General features: G+C 35.4%; 1 protein-coding gene across 2 annotated transcripts; it reads right to left on the bottom strand.

Annotated features, from left to right (window-relative positions):
* Positions 1-570: 570 nt before the first annotated feature.
* On the bottom strand, positions 571-13,219 carry LOC142238200 (protein RER1). 2 transcript variants are annotated; one of them, XM_075309777.1, is made up of 5 exons: positions 13,081-13,219; positions 12,447-12,666; positions 12,123-12,333; positions 3,569-3,783; positions 571-897 (listed from the first exon to the last, which is right to left on the bottom strand). In XM_075309777.1, exons 2-5 carry the CDS (start codon positions 12,519-12,521, stop codon positions 811-813), a joined length of 588 nt encoding a protein of 195 aa, XP_075165892.1. In that variant the 5' UTR covers positions 12,522-12,666; positions 13,081-13,219; the 3' UTR covers positions 571-810. The 2 variants fall into 2 exon arrangements, with proteins under 2 accessions (XP_075165892.1, XP_075165893.1); XM_075309778.1 differs by having other exon boundaries at positions 12,447-12,650; positions 13,081-13,217.
* Between the last annotated feature and the right edge of the window lie 706 nt (positions 13,220-13,925).

Raw genomic sequence — 13,925 nt, 5'->3', positions numbered from 1 at the left:
AATCGTTGGGTTTTTTTAAATTATAAATTTACAAAAGAAAACAGAATACATTGCAGACTGGAAAAATAAAAGCATTCGTTCTTTTGTAATAGCACTAAATTATAGGTTTAGAATATTTTGTTTACTAGAGACTACATACACATGTTTGTATTAAACATAAGAATTAATTCATGTTGTATTTGAAAAAAATGTAGATATTTTTCTCTTAGCTTATATTTGGACAAATATAAACATTTCAATTATTTGCACAAGACACTGCGACGACAGTAGGGGCCTACAGAAAGCCACTAAATAGTATTCATTTCTGGTTTATATGGCATCAACCGAAACATAAAAAAATCAACAATAAAAAAACTAAATAGTTTACAAAACGCATTCAAATTAATTTGGAGAAAATTGTTCTTTTCGTTTTAGATGGATAAAATCAAATCAAACATATAGGAAATTTTTTTTTTAAATCCTTTCCCTTAGTTTGCTCATCAATAGAGATATGATGTTCCCATTCATTATAAACTACTACTATCTTGATTAAATTGCGATGGAGTGGTTAATTAGGGCAGAAGATCTATGTTTTAAATTTGGTATAGAATTTATTATTTTCTTGTTTCATTCATCAATCATTATAATTTGCGGTGGTTTTGCTACATTTGTAGTTGTGTTTACTGCACCCGTTAACAATGACGATGGCGTTAGGTTAGATGTTGCTGTTCCAGTGATTATTGTTGACGTTTCGGTTGTAGTTACTTTTTTGATATCTTCACTTCGACTGTCGCTAGTTGTTGATGTGGGCAATGTCTGTGCGGCTAATTGTCACTTTGATGAATCCGTTGGCTCTCCAACACGTTGATAACGTGGCTTATTGCGGGTGAATGGTAGATATTTATATTTAATCATATGCTGTTGATGGTAGAAGGGGAAGAAAAAAAAAACAAAGATAAAATTAGTTAAGGGTTTGTTAATGTTTGATGCCATATTTTTTGGCATTTCAGATATTAGAAAATTAAATAAATACAACAATTACAGTCGACTCCGCTTTAGCGCAATGCGCTTTACTGAAAAACCTCGGATAACTGAAATCGATCGCATTCCCCAGTTGTTTTTTCTGTCCATTTCATTTAAATTACTCCGCTTTAGTGAAACTCCGCTTAACTGAAAAAATCGGATTACTGAAAAGTTTTTTGTGTTCAAATGAGTTTCGTCACATTAGTATGACTTCGCTTTACTGAAAATGCCACATTCTCGCTATTGAGAGAGAGTACATTTTCTTCTCCGTATTGAGAACGCTTTATTTCAAGTGAAGATGGCACTTTCAAAACAGTTTAAATCACTCTGTAAATAAAATCAACTGAAAGGTAAAATTGTAGATGGCACACACACGGAATCAAACACCTTGTTTTTATTATTTTATGTACATAGCATTGGTCATAAGTTCGGTTAACTGAAATTGAGTGGATTTTTTTCCAGTTATACGGAGTCCGCTTTACTGAAACTTTTTCAGTTATCCGAAGTTCGCATTACTGGAAGTTTTTTTCAGTTATCCGTAGTTCGCTTTAGCAAAAACTTCGGATAACTGAAATTAAATGGCTGCATTTTTAACGTTTCAGTAAAGCGGAGTCGACTGTATACTCAAAAGACAGTATTATGAGATTAGGAATCACCGTGAAGCAAAGGTTGGCATAACAACTTTTCAAACAGTCGTTTATATTCATTTCATTTATTTCACAACACAGTAAGCCTTCGAGGCCAATAAATCGTATTGTTCTTAAAATAGTAATACATTAATAGTAATTGTAAAGTTATCAATACTAATCATTAATACTTAAATTACCCTATAATGCCTACCACTCCACCATCCTCACTTTGGCCAAAGTCACATAGAAAACTAATATTAATAAAAGTGAGTTAGCACCTACCATTGGTAAATAACAGCCGACATTAAACATATTCATTCAAACTAGTCAGTAGCAAGTTCCTAAATTGATTCTCTGGAAGCCCAAAATCCCTTACTGCTACAGGAAGATTGTTCCAAACCCTAGCAGTAGTAACAATAAACCCCCTCTCAAAAAGAGAACAATTTATTCGTGGTATAATTATCTGTGGATTTCTCACCGAGCTGGAAAAAACAAATCCCTGAAGAAGTTCATGTAACAAACCATTTTTGTCATCCAATGGAAAACATTAATCTCCGTAGGGTTCAAATGAAGAACCAAGAAAATCAATTACTTTATTTGTCACATGTTCAAAAATACGCAACCCAAAAACATAACGCACTACCCTGTTCAGGATCAGTGCAATCTTAGACCTATTATACCGAAACGTACCAGATACCACCTCGATACAATAGTAAATCTGAGACATCAGCAAAGCATGGGCCACTATACGCTTGACATGCTCAGTCAAGTTATACCACAATTGTATAATTTCCTTGGTCTTAAAGTCACTATCGCTAGAGGGAAGATATATGTTGTCCAAAATCCAAATTCACATCAAGTGTAATACCCAAGCATTTGACCGTCTGAACAAATTGAATAAACTCACCACACATTCTGATATGAGGATAGGTCACATTGCGACACCCCGCCTGAAACATAATCGCCGTCGTCTTACTTGCATTAATTACCAAACTATTATCAACCATCCATGAATAAACAATATCAAGAGCAGAATTCATGCGTCCTTCCAAACTATCCGGACCTTCCATCTCACCTGTGAATACAACTTGAATGTCATCTGCATACATATATAACAAAATTAGATTCTAAGCATCCAACAAAATCATTCAGGAACATGATAAACAGGAGCGGTCCAAATACCGAACCTTGGGGTACTCCACAACTCAAGAATGCAGTACCCGAACTCCGCCCATTCAACTTCACGAACTGCGATCTTCCACGCAAGTATGACAGAATCAGTCTACACCTAACCTAACCTATAGTTCGCCCTAAGCGTTTTAATTAGTGATGCATGATTAATATTCTCTCATTAATGTTTGTCAGGTCAAAGCCCTAAAGCCTCAGATTAGGCAATAAAATGTAGGCCCTTTATCTTTTAGCTTAAAATAATATGATATGAGATGAGTACAGCACCATTATGAATGGCTATATGAGTCCATAGTAACAGGCCGGCAATAAAGCCAACCATAATTATGAATCCGTTAATATTTGATGGATTTTATGCCCTAAAATATACAGAACAACCGTTTGCCCTTTAATATTCCTTGTGCTATAATAAGGGAACCTGGGTTAGGAGGGGAGCAATGGTTAGCTTGTCCGCCTTACATATAGACCTCGACCGAAGCGTTTTTTTTTATTTTACCGAAGTCGATGTTCAGCAAAAAAACAATAATCGGTCGAAGCCGAACATTTTCTTACAACGTTTATCGGGGCTATTATTTCATTTGAAATTCATATGGAATTCGTTTCACAATAGAAAACGTAATTAATTCACGACAACAACATAAAATGTTTTATCTCAGTACCCACATTCTTCGATATTGAATTTATTGAATATCTATCAAATACCATACTTAATTGCTATTAATATCAAATGTACAAATGTTATTGCTTACCTTAATTTGTCTCTTCATTGTTATACAGAACAATGTTATGAAGTACATGACCAGAATTGGCCAAAATACGGGTATATTGAAACAATCGAAGAATGTACAGATTATCGCTATTGTTGTACTTTTCGTAATGCTGAGCCAAAATTTGAATTCTGGTAGACGTCGTATAAACGGCCGAAATTCTTCATTGCTACGTGTTGGCAAATTGGGACCATCATCTGTAATAAGAAAATATAATAAAATAATTAATTTTATATTAAATAAATATATTTATTTATATTAAATAAATATTGGTAAGGAGTAAACAAGGGCGAAAAAAAGGTAAAAACTAAATATTTAATATACTGTTGACCACGAACGTGGGAATGTGTCGACATACCAATGGCGTTGGTAACTTCATATTTAATGAAGGAAATATACACAAAGTGGATAAATTAAATATTCTGAAAAATAATTTGACCGAATCTGCAAAAAAAAAATGGATCTGGAAGATGGATTTGTGTTTGTCCAAGATAATGACCTTAAGCATTCGTCCAATATTGTTAAATGATACCTACACTATACAACACCAAAAAGGCATCTGAATTAACCTTTTTTTTATTTTATAGCTCGAATATCAAGCTTTAATTTAAGATATTTCAATTTACTTCATATTTTTCATATTGTTTCACAATTTATATCAAATTGATTGAAGTACAAGTTTTTTTTGGATTGCATAGAAACTTGTACTAAAGACTGTCATCCACAATCGAATTACTTGGGTTGCGGTAACACTTGCCGATGGCAAGGTATCTCAATACTTCTTAACACCGATATTCTTAGACCGATATGGACCAATTGTTGCATGGTTGTTAGCGGCCATATACTAGCGGATCGGGTGAATTTTGCTCTTCCAAGGGGCTCCGGAGGTCAAATCTGGGAATCGGTTTAAATGGGGGCTACATATAATTATGGACCGATATGGATCAATTCCTGTATGGTTGTTAGAAACCATATACTAACACCACGTACCGAATTTCAACCGAATCGGATGAATTTTGCACATCCATGAGGCTCCGGAGGTCAAATCTGGGGTTCGGTTTATATGGGGGCTATATATAATTATGGACCGATGTGGACAAATTTTTGCGTAATTGTTAGAGACCATATACTAACACCTTATAGCAAATTTCAGCCGGATCGGATGAAATTTGCTTCTCTTAGAGGCTCCGCAAACTAAATCAGGGGTTCGGTGTATATGGGGGCTATATATAATTATAAACCGATGTGGACCAATTTCTGCGTGGTTAGTAGAGACCATATACTAACACCATGTACCAAATTTTAGCCGGATCGGATGAATTTTGCTCCTCCAAGAGGATCCGCAAGCCAAATCTGAGCATCGGTTTATATGGGGGCTATACGTAAAAGTGGTTCGATATGGCCCATTTGCAATACCATCCGACCTACATCAATAACAACTACTTGTGCCAAGTTTCAAGTCGATGGCTTGTTTCGTTCGGAAGTTAGCGTGATTTCAACAGACGGACGGACGGACATGCTTACATCGACTCAGAATTTCACCACGACCCAGAATATATATACTTTATGGGGTCTTAGAGCAATATTTCGATGTGTTGCAAACGGAATGATAAAGTTAATATACCCCCATCCTATGGTGGAGGGTATAAAAATTTTTGTGAATCTTTTTTCTGTGTATTCGTTTAGCTGCATTTTTGTTTATTTCGCGGTATTTATGAGCATTCTGCAATTGGACACCTATTTTCTATTGTTGTTTCGAATGTAAGTCAAGTTTACATTTACAGTGATTTACCTTTATTGAATGTTTGTGTGCTAACGAACATATCTAGCCTTCAATAGTCATGTTACCATGTTCTGATTCTTGGCATTCTGCTGTATAGTAGGCCTGTGATATTTTCTTGTGTTTTATTGATTTTTTTTTTTTGAAGAGCAAAAAACCCCCTTTGAGGACGGGTTATTATAATTAATTTGTTGCTTCGACTACTTGCACAGTATACAATAGACTGGTCATATGATAAAGAAAAAATTGTCTTCATAGTGAACATAGTACGTACATATACGTAATATATCACGATTTAGCAGAAAATTTTATTTGATTTTTTTTCAATTGCTCTTCTAATCTATGGTATACACCGAGAAAATGTCATCAAAATATTTATCTCAATTAAAAAGTTGATTTTAAATCAATTTACAATAAAAAGTCAGTGAAGGAAATGATTGAAAATTTTTACTAAAGAAATTTACAGCAAAAATTTCATGAAAATTGTGATGTTTAGGTGCTCAAGATGTTAAATCGGAAGTGGAGACTATATAAAACTCTGGACGAATATAGTACGAACCTATCATTATAGCATTATTATTGAAGGCTCTAGGTTAGGTTAGGTTAGGTGGCAGCCCGATGTATCAGGCTCACTTAGACTATTCAGTCCATTGTGATACCACATTGGTGAACTTCTCTCTTATCACTTATCAATGATAAGGTTCGGTATTTGGACTGCTCCTGTTTATCATGTTCCTGAATGATTTTGTTGGATGCTTAGAATCTAATTTTGTTATATATGTATGCAGATGACATTCAAGTTGTATTCACAGGTGAGATGGAAGGTCCGGATAGTTTGGAAGGACGCATGAATTCTGCTCTTGATATTGTTTATTCATGGATGGTTGATAATAGTTTAGTAATTAATGCAAGTAAGACGACGGCGATTATGTTTCAGGCGGGGTGTCGCAATGTGACCTATCCTCATATCAGAATGTGTGGTGAGTTTATTCAATTTGTTCAGACGGTCAAATGCTTGGGTATTACACTTGATGTGAATTTGGATTTTGGACAACATATATCTTCCCTCTAGCGAGAGTGACTTTAAGACCAAGGAAATTATACAATTGTGGTATAACTTGACTGAGCATGTCAAGCGTATAGTGGCCCATGCTTTGCTGATGTCTCAGATTTAGGTTAGGTTATGTTAGGTGGCAGCCCGATGTATCAGGCTCACTTAGACTATTCAGTCCAGTGATACCACATTGGTGAACTTCTCTCTTATCACTGAGTGCTGCCCGATTCCATGTTAAGCTCAATGACAAGGGACCTCCTTTTTATAGCCGAGTCCGAACGGCGTTCCACATTGCAGTGAAACCACTTAGAGAAGCTTTGAAACCCTCAGAAATGTCACCAGCATTACTGAGGTGGAATAATCCACCGCTGAAAAACTTTTTGGTGTTAGGTCAAAGCAGGAATCGAACCCACGACCTTGTGTATGCAAGGCGGGCATGTAACCATTGCACCACGGTGGCTCCTAGCTCTAGTGTGATTATCTTAGAAATCGGTATTTCGATATGCTACAAATGGAATGCCAATTTTATTTTATCGCCATCTTATGGTAGTGGGTATAAAAGTGGATGGGCATTAATTTTAATTCAGTATATCATCTAATTGACACTAACTCAAGTATTGATGTGATAAGGTCCAGAATTTTAGCATATTTCGATAACAAATACATTTTTTGTTGATTATGCTAGTATTTAGTCTTTTAATGTAATATATCCGGCTTATGAGTCCTTCTCTGTAGCTGGTTGCATCCCTCGGCCTCCACCTCGCCATGGTCCGGATCATGGTGTGTACGCTGTCCCTATCTTATGAGGACGAAGCCCATACGGTCGGAAGTTGCGGGAAAGTGAGCGATGGGACCGTTCAAAAAAAGGCTGTTGTCTTTGTCAAATTTCATAGAAATTGGTAGAAATTTATGTATAGCCCAATTAGGCATAATATTGTCACAAAATGCACAATTTAAAGTCAACTTCAGAGTAGACATGGGTTCATGATATACATATTATTCTGAGCGCATATGTATTTATCATTAGATTTTCAGGAAAATAAACCCGTGTGTTGAATGAAGTAACGGTAAGCCGAGTTATAGCTGAGTTTATGAGAAAGCATCCTAGCTTAGTAACCATATCAAAAATTGTGGTTATAGCCGAGTTTATGAGCAATCATCCTAGCTTAGCAACCATAAATTGTGCACAAGAAATACACTTTTTACTTTGCAATTCTCAAAAATATGTGTTTCCTACATTTTATCTTCTGCCACTAACATAATTTTATTTTTGTTCTCTTTCGTTTTTTGCTGGCGGCACCGCTAAAGAAATTGCATTTAATTTAGATCGAATGTCATGATCCAAACTTCTAATCATATCGTCAATTTTTACGATACGATAATGAATTCGATATCGGATACAGTGATTAGCCTCCAGTAAGGGCTAGTTAAATTTTTGAGAGTTTCCAATATGGTGATTTATGCATAGTGTGGTCATCTTTCTCATTAATTGAATTACAAATAAGAATTCTCTTATAAATTAAGACTAATATTTTATGACTCAAAAATAAAAAAATATGTACGGACCAGCATGAATACTCGAATTTCACAATGATTTTATTACATATGGTTACAAAAACTATATTGTTATGTTCTGAAAATTTGAAAGGTGTTATTAAAGTTGAATATTGCAATAATCCTAAGCACCAGTCTAATGTAGTTGACAATATTAATTGCTTTAATATACTAACATTGAAAGTAAGCTAATGCAAAATCTTAACTACTTCGTAGACAAAAACTTTGATTGTGTTCATTAATATGTAGTTGTTAAGCAAAACAAAAATCAATAGAAAACACGTGCATCTTGAACTTTCTTTTTTCCTACTAATAAAATTTCATTTAAACGTTTTAAGTTTTAGCAAAATAAACGCTATTGATTGGTTGACTATTAAGGAACATAGAAATGACACATGGTATTATTTATGTACACACATCGTTAAGATAAGACTTCTATGTTAATCATTATAAAGAGTTTAATAAGCAAATAAAACTAAATTGGTGTTTAATAGAAATTTAATGCGAATCAAATCCAAACACATACCCCCCACTTCTAGTTTACGAATTCGCAAAAGGTAAAATGCCCACCTCTCCATATAATTGTTAACTACAAAGGATTTAAACTTCACAAATTTAATACGTTATTCTGACGGTCAAGAATTGTAATTAGAAAAAGTTTAAATAAAAGTATGTAATGCTCTAGGAGTATTTGCAAATATAAAATTTCGCGTTTTTCGAAATCGTAAACTAGAACATGGGCGATAAATTTGAACTGTACATGAGCACTATATCGGTATTTTAAATTCAAATTATGATCAATTTGGTGTTGTCCCCGCTAGATCTGTCTTTCGTTTAAAGTTTTTATCGGGAGAGAAAATAATGAATTAGCGCAAAATAGCACTATATACATTATCTTGGAGGTATATTAACGTGGGGCTAGATAGTTTGCACAATATTTCTAAAGAATATATTGTATTAAAATTTAAAAAGTACAACATATAGATACGTATACTATCGGAATATTTGTGAAGGATTTGGCCCCGAAACCATCGATACCTATAATATAGAGTCTAGGAACAATAATGTTCATTATTGTTTTACATAAGGATTAAAAACGTTCCGTAAAATATAACATCTTCATCTACACAAGTTTATTTAGTTTTGGGAATGGAATATACGATATATACGAATCTTATTTACGGAGATTTGTGATCCATATAAATAATAAAACATCAATTGTGTTGCATGTGAGATTTTCTTGAGCAGCCAGTATCTAAAATGGACTGAGGTCAAATTAATTAAAATATAGAAGACGTTCTGCAGTCTCAATTTTTATGACTTTGTGACTAAATCTAAATTATTACAACATTTAAGGTATTTAGTTGTATTGTGGGGGAGCCACCGTGGTGCAATGGTTAGCAGGCCCGCCTTGCACACACACAAGGTCGTGGTGCTTCGACCGAACACCAAAAAGTTTTTCAGTAATGGATTATGCCCATCCCAGGAATACTGGTGACATTTTCAATTTCAATTTTATTTCAAACATCAATACATAGGAAGCCTAATAAGGCCTATAATACATGTATTGTAGGATTAACTACTACGACTAAGTTGTAGTTAAAACATTTCTGAGTGTTTTAAATATTCTTTAAGTGGTTTCACTGCAATGTGGAACGCCGTTCGGAATCGCTATAAAAAGTAGGTCCCTTGTCATTGAACTTAACATAGAATCGGGCAGCACTCAGTGATAAGAGAAAAGTTCACCACTGTGGTATCACAATGGACTGAATAGTCTATGTTAGGTTAGGTTAAAGTGGCAGCTCGAATAAGATTCAGGCTCACTTAGACTATTCAGTCCATTGTGCTACATTAACTAAAAGTACCTATTACATATGGGCACTTCTAGTTTTAACCGCTGAACTGCTTAAGTTAACGTTTTCCAGATCCGCCAGTAATCTGAAGCTATATGCTCCTAAAAGTTGCTTGCGCTTTACACAAATTGCAGAACACTCACACAAGAGGTGTTTAATTGATTCCTTTTCCTCCGCATCATGACAGCTCATACAATAGTCATTATACTTCGCGCATATAGTTTTTGCAAAATCGCCTATCAGGCAGAGACCCGTTATAGCAGATATCAGGAGTGATATCTGACGTCTCGAGAACACTAGCATATCTAGTGTGCGGTTTAAGTTTAAATGGGGCCATATTTGCTTGGTGTCGTTACAACCCTTGCAATTCTCCCATCGAACATTTGCCATCATAACAGCCTTCTCACGCAGCATGAGCTTGCAGGTAGCTAGGGGCATACCAACAAATTCTAGTTCCCCTGGAATATGTAAGGTAGTCCCTAGCCTTGCCAACTCATCCGCTTCGCAGTTCCCCGGTATGTTCCTATGGCCAGGCACCCATATTAGGTGAATATTGTACTGCTGAGACTTCTCATTGAGAGATTTGCGGCAGTCGATGGCCGTTTTCGAGTTGAGGTACACAGAGTCCAAGGATTTTATTGCAGTTTAACTGTCTGAGTATATATTAATGCCCACATTTTTGGAACATTACTTCTCAACTAATTCGCCACCTCTATATTTCAGCCTGAAAAACACTAAAGTGATTAGGTAATCCTTTCGCTATTCGAAGTTCCAGATCATTAGAATATACTTCGAAACCCAATTGTCCATCCAATTTGGAGCCATCAGTGTAGAAATCTATATATTCTTTATTCCCCGGGGTCTGTGTGCACCACGCCTCACTGTTGGGGATTAGAGTCTCAAACTTTTTGTCGAAAAGTGGACTCGCCAAAGTGTAATCCACTACGTTAGGCACATCTGGCATTATTTTGAGGACCGAACTGTGACAGTAACTTTTTTCCGACCACAGCGATAGCTCGCGCAACCGCACAGCCGTTGTTGCAGCTGACTGTTTGGCCAAAATGTCTAAAGGCAATAGATGCATCATGACATTAAGGGAATTTGTTCCTATCTTGCTGAATGCGCCTGAGATACACAAACACAAATAGTCTAAGTGAGTCTGAAATATCGGGCTGCCACTATACCTAACCTATATAAACAACAATAATGAAGCAAAAGATCCATTTGACGCTTTTATTCGTACGAGTGTGTATATATGAAAAGTGTATATATATGAAAATATTTTTTTCATCAGCCTTGAGTAATGCAATTTTCTCGCAGTTAAATAAAAACTAAAAGACAAGGATAAAAAGCGATTTTCATAAGAAACAGGAGTGTGGTTAAACCGGTATGCAATCCTGGGTAATGTAGAGGTAATAGCCTTGAAAAATCATTACAAACTGCGGGAAATTTCACAAGTAAGTCTATCCATATATATTTATTTTTTTTTTGCAAGCCTTGGAAGGCTATATATGATAGAATATTTCAGATAAAAGAAAATTTCTGCACATACACTCGGACTAAACAAAAATTATTTGAATCACATTCTACTTTTCTGTCAAAGCAAACTATTCGAGATTTTTTTAGCCGATGAGCAAATTTTTGTCAAATTCAAAATTGGATTAGTCGATATTAGGTTAGGTTAGGTGGCAGCCCGACGTATCAGGCTCACTTAGACTATTCAGTCCATTGTGATACGACATTGGTGAACTTCTCTCTTATCACTGAGTGACCTCCTTTTTATAGCCGAGTCCGAACGGCGCTCCACATTGCAGTGAAACCACTTAGAGAAGCTTTGAAAACCTCAGAAATGTCACCAGCATTACTGAGGTGGGATAATCCACCGCTGAAAAACTTTTTGGTGTTCGGTCGCAGCAGGAATCGAACCCACGACCTTGTGTATGCAAGGCGGGCATGCTAACCATTGCACCACGGTGGCTCCCCAGTCGATATTAGTCCTAATTTAATAGCATCCAAAGTCGATTAGTCAAATTTGAAGATTGAGTTCGTCTTTTTTTTTTTTTGATCGATATAGACCCATTCTCAAGCTGCTACAACTATTCAACATATTCGTTAACTGTTTCAAAGATGGAAGTCGCGAAATGACAGAACTGTGATAAAATTCGGTTTACAATTTGGAAGTACAATTTAACTGCTTAAAAAAGTCATGCAATGTAGACTCAATTTCTAAATGTAATTCCATTTTCTACCCCCAAATACTGTATAACACATACGTATTTTTTAATCAACACTTACCTTCATTGGCATACGGATCGAATTCCGGATCAATTTTTGGTGTCAAAAATGCAATAAACAAATTCAAGTGGAATATGCCCAAGGCATAGCAAACAATATACCATCCTTGATTTACAAATATACGAAGCAGGAAGAAAAGAACAAGCACGGCAGCACCACTCCAACGCAGTCTTGTGTGTGGCGTCGAACGATCCAAGGCAGATTGATAAATCTGTAAAGCAATAGAAGTTAATATAAACAAATCCACTTCACACATGACACAGACTCGATAACCATAATTATGCTGGCTACCGTTTCTGTATTCTATATTGTCCGCAGTCTTACTTGTGATAGTCGTTGAAAGAACTTTTTCACACCGCCACTGGATGACGTCGTTGCACTTGTATCTTCATTCATCATGTTCCTTCCTTTTGGGATGTTTCTTTTATTTACTTATGTTGTTGCTGATTAATAGATACTTTTTGGGATTTTGAATTTATTTCTATAGCCTCCTCCACCTTAACGGCGACGACCTCGAAAAAAACTTAACTAAAGATTATGGACCCTATTAAAAAGAGTTAGGGTTATGGTCTAGATTAAATTTTGTTTATAGATATAATTAATTTCACAAAAAACCAATACAAAACGTATATGGCACTATGAGAAAGTATAGAAACCGATATCACCGAGATGTGGAAGAAAACACGTCACGTTTCTCTCTTCTTCCACACTCTCTTTTGGGGCTGTCGTTGTCGTCCGACTTTTGTAATGAACAAAATGTCTCGCGTGCTTTAATTATTCCATTTCGGTTTCTGGTGTTGTGAATGGCCTGTCTAGTCACCCCACACACCACTAGTACTAGCGGCCTTTGCCTACTTTTTTTTATCGTGTGATTTTTTTTCGCAATTTGGACTTGACCAAATTAAGATAATGGAAATAAAACTTTGTAATTGCTCCAGCGAAACGACACAATACGTACTATGTTAATTGTTATTTAGAGATTTCTTCGTGTGCTTCATGTTAATTAATTAATAAGATTAAAAATTAGGAATTTTCCAACAGAAAATTCTATTAATTTTCACTGACACAGTCTGTAGTTTGTTCTTAGCACACGTCATACGTCACAAATTCTATATGGGGAGCGCATTTAAGTTTGATGACAACTATTGTCAAATTCAATTTAACCAACCCTGTCAGGGTCGAATTTTTATGAGGTAGTATTGCTATGACAAAACTAAATACAACAATAGTCGTGTTCCTTTACTACATTCATTATATATAGGTGGGTATTAAGTTCGAGTTTAGCCGCTAAAATCGCTAAAGTGAAAACTAAATCAGTAAAAAAAGTCAAAAAGTACAAATTTTGTTGCAAATTTTATTATAACCTGATGGGGAATAGCCCAAAGCAAATTTTCACAAAGTTTGTATTCCTTAAAGTGGATTAGTTAAGAAAAGTAATCGTGAAAAAATAGCAATTTTAGCGGCTAAACTCGAACTTAATACCCACCTTATGAGAGAAATTCCAGAAATTCTCGTGGAGTAAGAAATTTGATTAAAAGAACGGGAACGGATTATATGTAAAGGAGGGTACAAACTAGGGGTTTATTTTTTTCGGAATCCCGAAAACAGCACAATTTCATGAAAAATCGATCAGGTCCTCCTTTGAACATAAGTTCAAGTGAAATGGAATTCGTGCTACATAAAATAAAAAACAATGATAAAAGGTCCAACGACAATATGACAAGAATGCGTTTATCTGATAAAAATTTGGATGCTTTGTACTTTTTACTTAAAGTGATGGCGTGCAATCAAAATCCTTCAAAT

The sequence above is a fragment of the Haematobia irritans genome, chromosome 5, assembly GCF_050003625.1.
Source record: "Haematobia irritans isolate KBUSLIRL chromosome 5, ASM5000362v1, whole genome shotgun sequence".
NCBI classification, from domain to species: domain Eukaryota; kingdom Metazoa; phylum Arthropoda; class Insecta; order Diptera; family Muscidae; genus Haematobia; species Haematobia irritans.
The sequence above is the reverse complement of the archived record's forward strand: the minus strand, read 5'-3'. Positions and strand labels throughout refer to the sequence as shown.